This window comes from Netta rufina (genome assembly GCF_964035555.1).
Source record: "Netta rufina genome assembly, chromosome: 16".
Classification (NCBI taxonomy): Eukaryota; Metazoa; Chordata; class Aves; order Anseriformes; family Anatidae; genus Netta; species Netta rufina.
The window spans coordinates 3634805-3651953 of NC_140140.1; the positions used below are offsets into that span (position 1 = coordinate 3634805).

A 17149-nucleotide genomic window follows, 5' to 3' on the forward strand; every position below is an offset into this window, starting at 1 on the left:
TATGCACAGGAATGAAGTAACAAATTCCTATTACAGAATTAAATGTCCAAAAAAAAATAGAAAACTCACCCCACCAAGTCTTCTTCCCAGGTCTGAATTTCACATTTATCGTTACATTTTTTTTTTTTTTTTAAAAAGCAATCGTTCTAATCATGACCGTTAGTACTTCATTCATTTACACTGGGGTTAATTTTAATACACAGCCAAAGTTGCATGAGAATTATGGAAGACAATCTATTTACAAGCCATTTTCTCCAGCACGGCACCGCGCTCGTTCCTTTCTCAGCCGCTCTGGCAGCGCTCGGCCCCCCCGGCCCCTGGTGTGCGCTCAGGGACCCGCCGGGACGCCGCAGCCCCGTGTTGGTACCTGAGGCAGCTCCCAGTTCTTGTGCATTGTGCTGTGGGCACGGGATAGTCCCAGCTGCCACTTGAGAGCTTTCGTGAAAACCAGGAGACTTCGTGGCTTTTTTTTCAAACTGAAACCTCGCCGATGTGGGACTCGCCCACTCTATCCCCCGACAGCAGCTTCCAGTGTTCCCCGAGGGATGAAGCTGGTTCGCTGGGTAACTCGGTTATCCCTGGGCACACCCCTGCCAGCCAGCAGGCAGCCACACCACGGCACACCCGGTGACTATTCATTACATCTCTATTATTCACCTCCAATTGAAAAAGTGATCAAAAATAATTTGGGAATTACTTGCCTCATTGGGCTCCAACCCAGCAATCATACAGAAGCAGTCACGGAAACACAGCTTTGCTGAATAGATGGTTTCCTGGATCCCATTTGCGCACAGCATGTGCAATCAGTGTGCGTCCCCGAGGGCACGCTCCGGTGCCTCCCATCCGCCGCCGACAGCCTCCGAGGGGAGAGCTCCGAGGCTGTGCCAGAGCCGAGCCCCACAGTGGCTGTTGTTGGGTCAGAGCTCCGCAGGCTGCCCCCGAGCCCTCCCCACGTGCTGACGCAGGGGCTCTGCTCCCTCCTGGGGCTGGCGCTGGGTCCCCGCAGCTTTGGGTTGGGCTCAGGGTGCTGACAAGGCGGGGGAAGCTGCATGGGGCCCCCAGGAGGGCTGCGCGTCCCCACGCACCTCCAGCGGGGCCAGGGATCCCTGGGGTGGGTGAGAGCCGGCACAGGGTGCCGAGCCCTGCATTGGTTTGGCCAACGCGTGGGGAGAGAACGGGCTGTAAATAATCCACTGCAATCACGTTGGGATCTTTGTGGTTGAAAACACCACCGGTAACTCTCCAACCAACAACTTCCATGCAAAGAAGAAATGCTTTCTGCACAGCAAAATAATGGCAGCCAGGTGGAAAGCGCAGTAACCGCCCACAAGGAATCCAGATTTGGTCTGCACATTTTCACTCAGCAAAGGTCCAACCCCGAGTATCATGCAACTGCCTGTCCAGTTACAGAGAGGGATTAAAAACAGGCCCTCCAGCAGTGACCAGCCGTACTTCCCTGCTACCGACATTTGGTTTAGAGCTGTCCTCAGCAGACGCGTCCTCTCCTCAGCCTCTGCAGCCTGGAGCTGCCACCCGCCGCAGGCAGGAGCAGAGCAGCTCAGTTCTCCCCAAGCAGCTACGTATTTGTCATTGCACTAGAGAATGAGATGCTCTTGCTGGAAAATCGGCTCTGGTCTGTTCAAAGCAACAAAGAGCCAGCACGGCTAACTGAGAAACCTTTGTCTGGGAGCAAGATTAAAAAAGAAAAGATGCGTATTATGGAAAAAAGGTAGCTGAACGAGGGGGCAGTTCGGACACCTCAGGAGAAGAGCCTGAGCGCGTTTGACCCTTGAGAACAGGGCTCCTTGGCTGGGCACCGCTCGCTCCGCATTTCCTGCCGGCGCTCCATGGGGGCCGGGTTCCCCCGAGCGAGTGCCCGGCCCCCCCCAGGTCCCACACGATGCTCTGGTGCGGCCCTTCAGAGAGAGCAGCACGGAGGCACCTGGAGCGAGGCCGACCCAAGTCCTTTATGAGCCCTAAAAAAGGCAGAATGAGATGGCAAAGCCCAAGTGCCGGTGCTCCGGAGGAGGCGGCGTGGATTTGTCAATTGTGTCAAGTGACAGAAGTTTCTGTGGTGTGTTTTTTTTTTCCAACTTAAAAAACAAATAAATCGGGAAAACTAATCAAATGGACTGACCCAAAACTTCCCTTTTAGAGTCCGTTCGTTTCTATTGCTGTCACAGATGCTGGAGTGGAGGATCGAGACGTGGCTGCCGAAGTCTTCTCGAGGGCTGGGCTGGACACGCCGTCGATGGCCTTGGCGGCTGTGGAGCGCCCCGCGGGCAGAGCCAGCGGCTTGCTCTGGCTGTGCAGGCTTTGGCCGCAGATCCGGTGGTGCCTCTCCCAGTCCTTGTGCTGGCAGAAGGAGCCGCAGTACCGGGCGATGTTGCAGCCACTGCAGGTCTCGCTGGCCTTGCGGCCGCAGTTCCAGCAGCTCTGAAAGGACCCAAGACACCACACTTCAGAACGCGTTTCGTTTCCAGAGCTGTAGGACAGTGCTGACTCGACAGCTCTGGAGGGGACGTTCATCCCCCTCTGGCCCAGATTTAGTAATGTTAAGATGAGCAATCCATTTATTCTTGCTATTTCACAGACCTTTGCCAAGGGTACTAACCCCTACTCCTCTGCCCTACAAAAGCCTGCCAGACTGCGCTGCACACATCCTCTCCCCTAGATCCACCCAAACGCACACAGGAAACAGCAGGCAAGGACTGAAAAACACACCACAGATGCTGCTATTTGGTCTTTTTATTTCCTGTTTTAAGCAGCTCTATTTTGGTACCGCTCCCAGCCAAGCGCTCTCCGTGGGGATTACAGCGCTGCACAGGCACCATTTGCTCTGCACCCTGCCTAGCTGCACAAGAGGTCAGAGCCGGCTAATTTGGAAAAGAAAAAGCCCATTTGAAAGCCTCCCAGCCAGGTGGAAGCGCTGCCAGAGCGCAGCCTTCAGTCTGGACGAGGAGCAGAGCCCCTCTGGCCGGCGGGCGAGGCGTCAGCTGGTGGGCTCATCGCCCGCGCGGCGCGAGCACGGGGGCAGGGGGCCAGCGCCGGGAGCTGCGGCCGCAGCTGCTCCGGAGAGGGGAGCGGGAGGATTAGCTTCCCTGCAGCTGGACCCCTGCATTAGCAAACGCCTACTGGGAGGGCAGCTTCAGCTGTGAAAGAGCAGCCCCTGCCAGAGCCCTGGGCCTCTCTCAGCAAGGCACATTTCATGGCCACTGCTGCCGCGAATGCAAGCGGAAGGCTGCCGGGCCCCATGCGCCCACCAGCAGGGTCTGTGCTCACGGCGACTTCGGGGCTGTAAAAAGAGCCCGAGCGAGCTGGTCAGGAGCGAGCAGCTGCTGGGAGAAGCAGGACTCACAACCAAGAGAGGCCCCACAGGAGCCTACAGTAACTGGGAGAGCTGGGCCAGCGCTGTGCGGCTGTTTGCACTTGGAGCAGCGGCTTCAGACGTATTCCCAAGGTTCCCCGGCATGCCAGAACACACGCCAGCCTGTGAACAGGGCCCTTAGGGAAACAGGCCAGGGACGTGGGGTTCACGGGGTGCTCACTCGACTCCCAAGGTCCTGCACTGCTCCCACCCCCTGTGCAGCAGCACCGCGAGGGGGACGCACAGACCGGAGGACGCTCCCCTGGTATTCCCCTACAGAAAGCTCATTGCTTATCTCATTTCTTCCCCAGCAGTTCCACCCACTCCCATCATGTGTTTACTGACTGCCGCATCTGTCCTTCAGTGATTTCAGGGGAAGTATCACAGCATGCCCACTGCTGCAATAACACCTGATGCTTACACGGCTCCTGCTGCGTGGGGTGCCCAGAGCGTCCCAGGCCCCGCAGGAGAAGGGAACCAGACTCACTGCCCATGTGGCCTGAAGCGACACGAAGCCCTCACTCCCATCAGATTTTTGGTCAGCAGAAACAAAGCCCAAAGCATTTGTGCAGAGAAATGAAAGCAGTAAGGCAGCCACAAGTGGCCATGACATCGCAGCGCAGGAATTAACCGAGCAATTTGTGCTCAGTGCAGCTGAGATCTCCAAAACTTAATGAAATGTGTTTCCAGTTAAAGGACAGCGAGAGTGATAATTAATGACTGAGGGGTGGAAAGGAATTCCCTGAGACACCCACTCAGCAGGTGTTGCTGGCTATGACAAACCAGGAGCCCTCCCTTCTTTCCTGAGATGCAAAAACCTCGTTAGGTGTCACCAGCCCTCTGCAGGGCAGGGACAGCTGTCCCCCACACAGGTTTCTCTCTGATCTCATGGGATCAGAGGAGCAAGAGCACTGCAGGGCCTGTTTCTGGAGAGAAGCTAACACACGCTGCCTGGGCACGTGTTTTGTGAGCTCACAAACTGGCAAGGTCCAAGGCAGTACGTATCCACCGCGCTGGTCAGCACCAAGGCAGGGTGTGATTACAGACCATCAAGAAATGAGTAACTCTGACCTCTCGTGGGACCCAGTTTCTACCCTGCACTGTTTTAAAGCCGTACCCACCAGCACCCTTTTCTCTTTGCTCTCTAAATGCACAGAAATCCCTGGTGGCTGCCCCGTGTCCAGCTAACGGTGCCCAGCTGGGCCCTCACACAACCACACTGCACCCGAGGGCTCTTCCAGAGGGGAATCAGTTTAGGCTGATTCCTCTGCCAATAAAATACAACCTAAAGTTTTCTTTTTTTTTTTTTTTACAGTATCAGTGCATCCTTTTAGTTACTGACCGGAGAGAGGCTTTTAAAAGGGAAAAGGGATGGGGGACCTGCAGGCTCCAAGCCACCCCTGGGCAGGACCCAGGGCCTTGGTGAGTCCCTGAAACTCCCCGCTGGGGACGTCCCCGCAGCTGGGCCAGCCCTGGCACCGTACCTCCGTAGACTCCTCCTGTTCGTTGATCACAAGGAAAGCGTCCTCAGTAGCCTGGCGCTTGGCGTCCGCAATGGTCTGCTCCATGCGCGCCCTCTCGGAGGCGATCATCTCGAAGGCCTTCTGCTCGGCCTCCGCCACGGCCTTCTGCACCTCCGACATGGCCTGGCGCTTCACCTCGTTCACGGCTTCTTCTGGAAGGGAACAGCAGCCTCAGCAGCCTGCCCGAGCCTCGGGGCGATGCCAGCCTGGGCAGGACAGGGGCACGGAGCTGCGGTGCCGCGGCCCCTCTCGACTTGGGACACCCGCGGGTGGGGGACACGGGGCTTGGCTGGTGCCGCTGCCGCGGCTGCTCCCGCCAGCAGCAGAGCCAGGCTCGGCCCCGCAGGCTCCCTGCCGACACCGTAGGCAGGAGCACCCTTGGCAAAGCCGGGGCCGGGGGTGCGGGCAGCCAGATGTGCACATCCCGGGGCTTTCCTGCAGCTGGGCTTCTCCAGTCGCTGTGGAGCAACGTGCAGCATCTGTGTTTACCTCAAGGGATCTGGCAGCGTCCCCCGCCAAGGTTCCTAACAAACACTTACCAGCTTTTTTCCATATCTCCTCGGTGACGTAGCCCGTTCCCGACCTGCTGCTGAACTCCCGCAACGAATCTGTTGGAACAGGGGACAGGGGAAAGGTTGGCACAGCCTCATCCCAGCCCACGGCCGGCCGCGGGGTGGCTGGGGAATGCCCGGCTGTGTCTGGGGACCTGGCACAGACAGCGGCCAGGCAGGGTCGGGTTAACAGGCTAAAACTTGAAACAAAGGATTCCTACAGTTAGGGCCATTCATCAAACACTTGGATGATAAATTACAACATTTAATTAGCGCCCTGCATAATTTATGATGCAGTATAACCCATTTCCATCTCCCAGTACTTTATAACAACAAGCAATACTTATAAATACGTGCCATCAAACATCTGCACTGCCCACTGGCTTGGAACATCAATCTATAGGAGCAGCAGTTTACATTAAAGGCAGCACTTTCCATTCCCAGGGGCAATTCAAAGACTCGAGTGGATGGACAAAGCGTCCTGCAAGCTCCCTGGCAGTGAGAGGTGTATACATTCCCCAGCACCCAGGGAGCCAACCTGACAGATGGGGATGCTCATACGAGGATCTAAACACAGAAACCTTGTACTGTCTTCTATCCACATCCCTTTATTTAACACTTCAGAGGAACTTTCTGAAGGGTCAGATGGCACTGGCAGAACGAAAGCTGATTCATGTCAAGGGCTGTGAGGTTATTTAAGCTCGTGGCAGTCTGCAGTGTGTCCGGGGAAGCTTCCTGACATTTAGCTGCACCTTCTCGCAACAGCAACAGAGCCTGGAATTGGCTCCAGGTTCCCAGGAAGGGAGAAAACATCAACAAGGCTCCCGATAAAACCAGAAATGGTGCCACCTTCAGCAGCACAGGGCTGTAAGTACACGGGCTGTGCTGCACCCAGGTGCTGGAGGGCTAGGGGCTGGCCGTGCTCCTTGGGTCCCTACCCTCAGCAATCAGATGGAGCCCAGCGTGCTTGGGCTCATCTCCCTGACCTCAAGCTCTGCACGCTTCTCCTGTCCTCTGTGCTCTTCACAGTTCTAAAGTTGTTCTAAAAGAAGCCGTCAAGCTATTGCAGAATTTATTTATTTTTAACCAAAAATTAAGTTACCTCCTTTCGGTGAAACTTTAAAAGCCATTCATAATTTCAAATCTGAAATTCAGATCTGCATGATATTCCCAAAGCAGGGCAAGGGCTGATTTAGAAGCAGGATTTTTTTTTTTTTAATTTATTCTTCCTTCCATTTACGCACTTGCTCCCACACTGAAGTTTCCACATACACAATCCTCCCTGTTGCTTCTGTTTAGAAGTGCTATGACTGAAATCAAACTGAGTTAAAACCCTAAGGGTAAATTAAGATTTAAAGCTGCAACCAGCAAATGCTCATTAACATATTCTATTTTAGTTGCTTTTGCTCGTGTACTTGTTATTGTTTGCCTATGAAATACTCATTCTCACTGCCTGAGAACTACCAAAACTTGTTCAATTGCAGCTAAATCTAAGCTGGACCCAAATTCAGCTGCTCTTTTGACATGCAGGAAGATTTGCTCGCTCTCTTTATGTAACTTACCCAACTTGTTTGTATTACACCAAATTGACATTTTGAGTTTGACATTTATTATTACTGGTAGAAAACATGTATTTTCATTATTGAATGAATGAGATTTTTTTTTTTTTTCCAGCACTTGCAGCAAATGCTTTTGGATGGAGATTAGAATTCCCATCCAAATGCATAAAATCAGCACCTCGAGCTTGGATTTTGTGAAGGGTAAAAAGCCCTTGCCTATTGGAGGGGAAAAAATATTCAGTTGCAATGAAGTTAATTGACTCATGATAGGAAAAAAAAACAAAAACATTTAAAACCTGAACTAGAGCTTACACCAGCTCTTACACCAGCCTCCAGCATTTTCAGAATTAGCAGGTCCTGCCCTTTAAAATCCTTTATGCAAGACAGGCTGGAAGCAAAAGAGGAAGGAAACCAACAACTTTTCCTGCCCAGCTGGGTTCTCAGCCTTGGAGGATCCTGGTGTCGAGCTGCACCTGCTGACCAAACCCAGCCGAGGAAGATGCTCTCCTGGCACCAGCAGAAGCTGCTGCCAAAAAGTGCCTTCACACTTCAGCAAGCGCTGGCTCCAGGAGCTCACCCAGGAGCTGCCACGCGGTCAATGACTCGTCTCTCTTCAAAGCTTTGAGAACAGTTATGCACTGATCGAGATTTATTTATTTTTTAATTCTTCAAGGTCAAAAATAGTTTGGGTTCCAAGGAAAACTGTGTTCTTGACTGGGGAGAGTAATGGCAGCTTTTCATCTACAAGGTAATGCTCAAAATTGCCATGATGATAGATGAATTATCACAGAAAGTGATTTACCAGCATGAGTTTTTCCCTATAATTTCGTTAAGGGAAGTCAAGCTGATCTTTTCAGTATGTTCTATTTAACAACTCATTATCAGTCTAAAGAGTTTTAGAGCCAGCATTTGGTCACCATGCTGGAAAGAAGAAATCATTAGCTTTTTTTTTTTTCTTTTTTGGTAAATTAAAAAGTTCACAATTAAAATGGAATCTTTTGAAATTAAAACTTTGCACACATTCTTTTTTTTTTTTCTCTGCACAGCAGGTAGTAAGAAACGTCAGCCAGAGGCGGGTCTTACCGCTGCTGATGGAGTCGGAGCTGCTGGGGCTGTGCTGCCTCGAGACCAGCTCGCCGCCCGCCTTGCGCGTCTCGGCCGTCTCGCTGCAGCGCCTCTTCCAGTAGTTGAGCTCCTCCCGGTCCGCCTCCTGGCAGCGCCGCAGCACCGCCATGGAGCGCCTCGTCTTCTCCACCATCTCCATGATGCAGTTCAGCGCCTGCGGGGAAGGACCAGCTTTCAGTTTTTCTGCCTGCCGACGAGGGCTGCTCCGGGATTTCTCGCTGGAGGTACCCGGGGGGCTGTGCCGGGGAGGTGGAAGGTGAGTCCGTGCGGAGGATCGGGGTCTGAGCGCGGCGCTGCAGAGGGAGCAGGGCCCAAGCAGGCCCCTGAGGTGGGTCCCGTACCCACACACGGAGTGCAGGTGAGCCTGGACACAGCACGAGCTGGGAGGGAGGTGGTGACACCCACACCGTTGGGCTTTGGTCACTATCAGGTGTGGCTGAACAGCTTTAGGGCCCTGCTCCTGAAGGTGGAGGCGAGAACAAACCGGTCTCTAAGGGAATAGTGTCCCTGCAACGCACTATTGGCTGGGGGACAGGTTTTTGTGACTTTTATGACACCTCTGTCTCTGACCTAGAGGAATTGGGCTTGGTACCAGCTCTCTACAGCCACATCCCAACTCACCACATTTAGCTATGGGGCTTGACACCCACACAAAACATCAGCTTTTGGGTATAAGCAAGCATGGGGACCCTCTGCATTTATGATTAAAGCTGAATTTCAATCCCCTCTCTGTAGGGAAAATGCTCCAGTGAAGAGCTTGGACCAGCAGCCTTGCTCAGTGCAGAACAGGCTCTGCAGAGGGTCTGCCAGATGTACCAAGTCTTGTCCATACCCAGCTGTGACCCACAAAAGGCTGGCAACCCAGGAAAAAAAGCTTTTAAAAAATAATGATGGGGTTGGTTATTCTGCAAATTCCATATACTTGCTGCACATAACACATCTGCATGCCTGTTGGTACAGTGCTGGCCTGGGCAGCTGCAGAAAAGACCTTTACAGGGACAAGGCTGGGCTTGGTTGCTCTGACAGCCATGCTCTAAAGGAGAAACTCCCCCGCTCAAGCTCTGAGTCCAGGCTGGGTTTGGCTTCCACTGCCCACGGGCAGAAGAAAACTACCAGGACACTGCTACTGCTCCTATCTGCCCTCCCCACCATCGACCTTCCTGTGGTGGCTTGCTCATCTACTTGGAAAGCCTGGACATGGTGCCAACAAGAAGAAAATCACAGATTGGGGCAGGTGAGTGCTGGGTTGTGTCCCACAGAGCTTCCCACAGCTCCCAGTGCTCCTTACATGATCCAGATGCTTCCACTCATCAGCCCACTCTCTCTCTGTCAAGCGGTGGTCCACCAGCTCGTCCTGGTACCCTCCATTCAAACCTGCAACAAACCACAGCCACAACAGGGGTTAGATGGACCTTTCAGAGCTGGAGAGGTAACGTGGCCCTGAAGCAACCAACAGAGCTGCATTTCTAACCACGTATAGCTGTGATTTCAAACACTTCCCAAAGAGAAGGCTAATTGCATGCTGGTGCTTGTACCCCTGCTTGTGTCACCATCTCAGAAGTGCCACAGTCCCCTCACTGGTCTGGACCTGACTCGCTTGGGAGGGCAGTTCCCTTTTTATAAAGCCGTAAGAGCTCAGAGCTGGTGATTCAGGCTGCCCTGTTGGAAACAGAGCTCACCTACACACCCCCAGCAGGGCTGGGGACAGAGGAGGGGGTCAAGCTCCGTTCTCTCCAGGCCTCACACAGCTCCTGGCTGAGTCACCTCTGAAAAGTTCCGTTCTGTTCCCATGGTCATCACCTTTGCCTGCTGGGTTGGCTACGCTCAACACAAACACCAGGTCCTTCCTCCTCATCCTCAGTGGCTCCATCCTTTATACAGACAGAGGGAAATACCCGCTCTGCCTTCTCAGCCTTCCTGCTTCAAACCTTTCAACGTTAGGTGTTTTCTCTGAATTCCCTGCTCTCAAACCTTTCAATGCTAGAGGTTTTCTCTGAATTCCTTACTCTGATCTTTTGGGGGCATGCCTGGAATTACCCAGCTTTAGGTGTGAGTGGCTGAGCAGGGGCCAACCAGGGACAGACTCCTCAGCTCCACTGCTGGACCTCGCAGCTCCTACAGCCTAAAGCCCGTCAGACCCTCTCACCGAGGCTGCTGTGCCTGTCCCGAATCTCCCTGTGCTCCAGCATCTTGCTGGGGTCTCTGTAGAGGTGGGAGGTGGCGATGTCTTCCAAGGTGTAGTGCTGGAGGGGCGGCGGGGTGGGGTGGAACTGCCCGCCGGGGTTCATCAGGGGGATGCTGAGGGCCGGGCTGTGCCGCGGCGCGGGGCTGATGGTGCACACCCGCTTGGCCGGGGGCTCTGTCGGCAGCGTCTCTCTCTCGAAGCTGTTGTCTTCTCTTCTGCAAGCACACCGACAGACAGGATTCGTTAGCGCCGCATCACCGTGCTCAGAAAGGGAAAGATGCAGAATTGGGGCAACGATGATTTTACTGGGGGGTAAAAGCAGGGAGCTAAACCAAACACGCTCAACTTGGGAACAAATCCACGAAATGACCTCGTTAAAAAAAAAAAAGTTCAAAATGCCTGAGTGTTGTGATTCATCTTTCCAAGCATGACCAAATTAAGATTTCACAGTTTTTATAAATTTGATGTGTGCTCCACATAATTACATAACAACTTCTTCTTGGAATAAAAGTAGTGAAAATGAGCCGTATCCCTCCTAGCGCTGACAGTGCCGCCACTCTCCGCCTTTCCAGCCCAGGTATTTCAGTGACCATCTACTGAACTAGTCCCTCTGGGGCAGAATCTGCCTGAAAGCCCTCAGAAAGGATCCCCAGCTGAGCTCTCAGTGCAGGAGTACTGTGAGGAGAAGCTACAGCCACGGACAGCCAGCACTGTCTCATTCACATAGCTGTTATGAGTGCTAAGATCTTACAGTTTGGCCCTGGATGCCGCTACAAATTTTGTTTCGCCTTTGCTGCTGTGAAAACCCACGTCTTCAGGAACTTGGCAGTGGTACAGGCTCTTCTTACCTGTCCGGGCTGTGCCTCTTCCCGTTGCCGTTCACCTCGATCAGCAGCTCGGAGGAGTCGGCTGGGGAGGCGGTGGTGGTGTTCAGCAGGATGTGCTCGTGCTGCGCCAGGTACTGGGACGGCGTCTGCTTGGCAGCCCGGGCGCAGTGCAGCAGCTCGCGCTGGAGCAGAGGGAGGTTGGCCTGGAAAACAGGCAGGGCTCTGCTTCACGCGGGCTGCACGGGCATTTGCTCCGTACACAAAACCCCTGCGAGCAATAAAAGGTGAAGCCTGGGCCCCCGCTCAGTGCGTTCCCTCCTGGGATGCCTGCGCCGTGCAGATCTGCCTGTGTGATCTCAGCATGATCACAGCACCGAGCTGCTCCAGGCACGCTCCCTGTGCCAACACCCCAAATATTCTAGATCTGAGCACTGGTAAATCAGATTATTGGATGAGAAGGTGCAGCACAGAGCTTGGTTTGTCTCACTTGTCCCTGACACGCAAGCAGACATACGTGGCACTCATTACAACGTTAGCTCTCCGTGAGCCAGTCGCACATGGCGATCGCTATGGTCTGCGCAGTCTGTCTTGGACTTCAACAAAATTGTTCTGGTGCTTGAAATGAGAGCTTTGCTACTAGTGACACGCTGCCAAGTAGCACAGACCAACACACAAATTGTTAGCAAGCCCCATCAGCTCACTGTCACCTTCAGAAAGGGGATCACAAACGGCCTTAGGGGGAAGTTCGTTGCCTCTTGCAGCTTGCAGTGAAATTCCTCAATTGTCACCGTTGAGTTCTGAGAAAAGAAATTAAGAAATGAAATGACAATTTGCTCTTATTTTTAGACACTTGGGAAACAGCTCAAAATGAACAGAACTGGAAGGGAGACTGCATCTGCCGTGACAGGACTGACAACGTTTGCATCGGATCCCGCCTAGCACAGCCAAAAAGACTCAGGTCAACGGAGCAGAAAGCAGGGAGATCGACCACACCAGGCAAGGCGTGAACGTGGCACGCAGCCAGGCGCTCCCAGCTCTGGGGTGGGAGGCAGGGACCTGCTCTGGAGGCAGCGGGACCCAGCTGCCACCTCCTGCACCCTGCCCAGGTGGCCTGGGGCAAGCCAGGGGAGCCAGGCAGTGGCTCCAGCTGCTCTGAGCTGCTCTCCTTCCCCCTTCCTTCCTTCCCCCCTTTCAGCTCAGCTCATCTCACCTATCTGCCACCCACAAAGCGACTGCCAGCCTGCTGCTCACCCCAGCAGCACGGGCTCCCCCAAGGCTGTTTAGGCTGTGCACTCCCTGGACAAGCAGCATTGGATACACTGCAGCTACAACGCTCGTCCCTGCAGCAGTAATTGCTGTCAGGAGTGAGAAGGATGAGCAGGGAACATGAACAGCTTTTAATTTCCTTTCCAAAGTGGTAAGCTAAGCTACTACCTTACACCCACGGAAATATACAGGCCTGCCTGCTTTCGGAGGCAGCATTTTGCATCCAGTGCTCAAGTTCTGTAAAAACCCGAGGCTGCATCCAGCCTCACATTTGTTCTGCCCATGCCAATCTGGGAAGCAGAAATACTCTGTGCCTGCAGTCCAGCCCCATTTGCTGTGCACTGAGCCTCAAGAGCAAGCCTGCCAAAAAGCAGAAACCAGCTCAGGAGCTGTGCTGGGTGATGGTGCAGCTGGGCTGGTGGCATGGTGCTGTGCTCCAGGGCCTTGGCTCGCACAGAGCCTGCACAGCCATTTCTAGCAGTGAATTTGTGAATCTGCAAGTCTTAGATACAATCCTGCAGCCAGACCCATTCTTTTCTTTTTTGAAGGACGCTTTCAGCTCTCCAAAGACGCAAAGGGGCAGGAGGCTATACATCTACTGCTTGTGCATGCTATATAGCCTCAGCTATTGCAAATCCAAGGGCAAAAGCTGCACAGAGGTGTTATTTACCAAGCCCCTTTCTGCCTTTGCACCCTCAGACTGTCCTAAACACGAGTATGACCGAATGACAGTTTGCACAGCCACCAATTTCTTTGTTAATGCAGGCGAAGCAGCAGAGTATCAGAAGCTGAGGCCTCCAGCTGCAATAGCACGTTTCCCATCTCCTACAGACCTCGGCAATGGTTCACACTGCAGTGCTGGTGGGGCTGTGCTAAGCTGCGCGGGACAGCCCATAAAGAGGAAAGAAGCCCATTAAATACACTGGGCTCAGCACCGTGTATCAGAACTGAAATGCTTGAAGCATCAGGAGGTTCTCCACACACTCCAGACTTAGAACTGGACTTTTGGAAAGGAGCAGACACAGACACTACCCCCACACGGCATTTCCGGAAGCCCCAAAATTCAGCATCACCCTCCTTCCCCTCAGAAAGATGTGCTTTCAACGCCCCCACACCGTACTGCGGAGCTGCAGGAAATAAGATGGGGCCCTGGGCATGACAGGCCCACCCACAACGGGTGCACAAGCAGTGGTCTGCAGTCAGAGGTGCTCTCAGACAGAGCAGCTTTCAACTTCCAACTACCAATTTTCCAGAAGTTGTAAATCCCTCCTACTCTAGGCTTATGGGGTGCAAGGAATTAAATGCTTCCCTAGCAGAAAACTGCAGTCTCCTCTGACCTGTGTGGAAGTTTCACTCCCAACAGCTAACCAGGAAGCACAGCACAGCCACAGCTTCCAGCAAGGATGGCAAAAAGCCCCAGACGTGCGGCTTTTGTAATCAAGTTCAGTCCAAAATCTTCTGGGTTTCCTTAGGTTCAGCTGCAGCCGGGCTCATGTCAAAGCAACGCAACCGGCCAAGTAGCTTTTGAAACCCACTGAAGACAAGAAATAAAAGTCAGCGAGTTTACCAGAAAGCATAAACACTGCGGAGCCGTGCTTGTAAAGACACATGGGGTTGTGCAACGCCGGCACGTGGCGGCTGCCAGGATCCCACCGCTACCATGCTTTTGCCACAGCAAAGCCCCCCCGGCCGCCGTGTGGCTCTGCGGGGCCGTGCTTGGCCGTGCTTACCACTAAGGCCAGGACGAGGGTCCGGACCTTCTCCCCGATCTCCGGAGAAATGTCGTTGCCGAACTGCTGCAGGGTGGTGAGGAAGCGCTTCAGCTTGCTGAGCTGCCGGGCCCCGCAGGTGGCGGGGAGCTGCTGGTTCGTCAGGGAGGAGGAGGAGGAGGAGGCAGGGCCGTTGCCGAACCGCTGGGGGGGGGACGGTGCCCCATTGAGCGTCGGGGGGGAATGGTTTATCCCGTTGGGCACTGCAAGGCAGAGACAACAGCGTTATCGGCGTGAGGTGGGCACGTCCCCAAGGGCTGCTGTTTAGGAGGATGGGGATGGTCACCAGCAACGCCCCAGCCGATCCAACCATCCCTCCCGGCCACATCATTTACGGGCAGCCCGCAGTGCTCGCCGCAGCCTGGGACCTGCCGACGGGTACCGGAGTTCAGGTGCTGCGGGGGGCTGGCGGCACGTCCCGAGGGGCTCCTCCTGCCCGTGCGCCCAGCCGCGTGCCTCCCCGGGGCCTCGCAGGGTGTTTCACAAACACGCTTGTTTTCCCAACCTGGTCCCATCTGCGCCTTCGCCTCCTCTAAGCAGAAAGCATGTTGAAACAGCCTTCGGTTGGGGAAGTTTGGGAAGTCCGCGAGGGATTAGAATAAATTGTTGACATCCCCACGCTGCCGTTGTGCAATCTGAAGTCGTGTCTGGGAAACGGTGGAGAGCAGCTGTGCGCTTGGGGCCCAACTCCACACAAACCCAGAATTTTAGAGGTGAAAAGTACACCATCTAAATAGAGATTGAGCTGACGCACTGGGTTATCCTTAAAAGCCCAGACCCAAAAGCTTTGTGAAGGCGAGCGCTGAAGGACACCAGAGCCAATGCTCTGCCCTCGCACCCTGGCATGCCCGGGCGGGGGAAGGCGTGTGCTGCTCCTGAAGTTTCACAGCACGTGAGAGATGCAAAAACTCCCACCACAGCCTCACAAAGATTGCTTCTTGGCTCCTCCGAAGAACACCGCCGGTTTGGGGTTTTCAGAGAAAAATACGGGACGTAGCCGAGCAGTTAAACCGCCCTGGGGCACACCGAGGGTGTGCAGGCTCCACACACCTGGACCTGCCGTGGTGAGCCCGGGGAAGATGAACCACAGTCAGTTAAGATCCAAGGGAAAGATAAGGCTGAAGAGACCTTCAAAGCTGGCTCGTGCTAACCAAGGGGTGAAAGGCTTTTTGGGGGCATAACGAAGACACGTCCCTTTGCACGCACAGGGACGATGAAGTGAAGGTAAGTCCTCGTTTCAGATTGTGAGGACAGAGGTGTAAAGGCAAAATGAGCTCACGCCTTGTGCTATGGATCAATGCCACTTGGGAACTTCTTGCCCACACCGGCATCCCCGAGCCAGTAAAGGAGCAGAGATGTCCCACAGAGACACTGCATGCACCCACAGGATTAGCAATAAGGGGCGTAGCAGCAAGCACTGAGCTGGTTTGAAAGGACAAATACTCATAATGAGCATTTAATTCATGATACAAACATTATAAACGTGGGGCAAAGCCACCCAGAAGGAGCTCCTCTCAAGCAGAGGCGGGCTGCTCAGCTCTGTGCCCTCTGCAGCCTGCGGCTGAGGCGCTTTGCCCCATTCTCTATTTCTCTTCCTCTTTTCTTTCACAGGAAGGAGGAGGAGAGCACGGGCTGCTCTGCGTGCAGGCAGGAAGGAGCAGGGGCTGCAGGGGCTGCAGGGGCTGCCCAGGGCAGGAGGCAGGCAGTTGATGAACTCGGGCGCTGCTGTGGCAGCCCAGCAAGCCGGGGCTGTCTTTGGATGGATGCAGCTCCAGTAACTGCTCTCAGCATTTTTAGGCTCACCCTGTCTGACCCTCTTGCAAACTGGATTACCGCAGAGCAGCTGGCAGTTATCTGATCCTGCCTATCTCCAGGATCTGCTCAGCCACAGACCACGGAGCCTTACCAGGTCCTGGGCTCCAGATGAGAAAGCAGAGCTGAAGCAAGCGAGAGCAGGCTGGGGAGACAGCACACAGACCCTGGTGGAATTACAGGTGTGAGGAGGAACGGAAAAGTCATCGCCTAGGGCTACACCATTAAAACCTGCTTTAGGTACTGAACTGCCTAAGACTTTCCTTGTTTTTCCAAGCCTTCTGTTACTGATTTGCTGCCTGCATGCAGGCAAAGCCTTCCTCTAGCGTGCTCCTCCTCGCTTACCCACGCTGTGGGCTTTTGCAGGGCAGGGTTCACACAGCCTGGCTCTGACCAAGACCCTCAGGCACAGCTGAGAAGTTAAAAAGCAAGAGTAAACTTCATTACAGGTTGCAGCTCTCATCTCTCCTGAAAAGAGGCAATTAAGTCATCTGGAATCAGCAGATTCAGGCTACTTGGACCTTAACAGTGTGTCAAACAACCTGATTGGAAAAATTAATTTCTGTCACTTTGCTAATGGTCTTTTTCTGCCTTTGCAAAAGGAGAGCCATTAAAAAACCCTCAGTGTATAAAGATGGGGACAACGTGTCTGGCGGGATAACCCAGTGATTAGCGTTATTGCCAGCATCACTCAATACATTAGTGAGTGTCCTGAAAGAGAGGCTGAATTGTAAATCTGCGAAATCCCCTGCCAACACGAAACTGTGAGATAGCCCAGACACCACCGTGGATAGCAAAGCAACACAGAACCAGCTAGGGAGACTGTCAGCACGGGGAACAAAAGGCAGGCAGAGCCTGAAAAATATGTATGTGCCACTTGTGGGGGTAAGATAATTTCAAGCCCAAATGTTAAGTAAAATGGCTTTGCTCTGGAATAATGCTTTTAAGAGATGATGGCTTAAATGTTGTATAAGGGGGAAAAAAGAGCTTGTGCTCTTTCTAGGGTGTGAGAAAAGGCTGTTTGGGGAAGCCACCTCCAAGCAACAAGCTAGGTGAAGGAAGCTGCTGGCATGAGGCTGCTCTGCGGCTGGGCAGGGCAAGGATGAACTGCAGCTTCACAGGAAAGATTATGAAGCAAGCAGGGAGAAAAGAGAATTTGGACGGA

General features: G+C 53.6%; 1 protein-coding gene across 1 annotated transcript in view; it reads right to left on the reverse strand.

The window, feature by feature from the left end:
• Positions 1-11: 11 nt before the first annotated feature.
• The window catches only part of CBFA2T2 (CBFA2/RUNX1 partner transcriptional co-repressor 2), a 58997-nt gene continuing 41859 nt past the window's right edge, over positions 12-17149 (reverse strand). Inside the window, exons 3-11 of the mRNA XM_084296443.1 lie at positions 14134-14375; positions 11845-11934; positions 11159-11340; positions 10272-10525; positions 9414-9499; positions 8084-8279; positions 5430-5498; positions 4852-5042; positions 12-2436 (exon numbers count right to left, since the gene is read on the reverse strand). Of these exons, the coding sequence (XP_084152569.1) occupies positions 2152-2436; positions 4852-5042; positions 5430-5498; positions 8084-8279; positions 9414-9499; positions 10272-10525; positions 11159-11340; positions 11845-11934; positions 14134-14375 (1595 nt within the window). The 3' untranslated portion in view covers positions 12-2151. The remainder of the gene's footprint in view (positions 2437-4851; positions 5043-5429; positions 5499-8083; positions 8280-9413; positions 9500-10271; positions 10526-11158; positions 11341-11844; positions 11935-14133; positions 14376-17149) is intronic.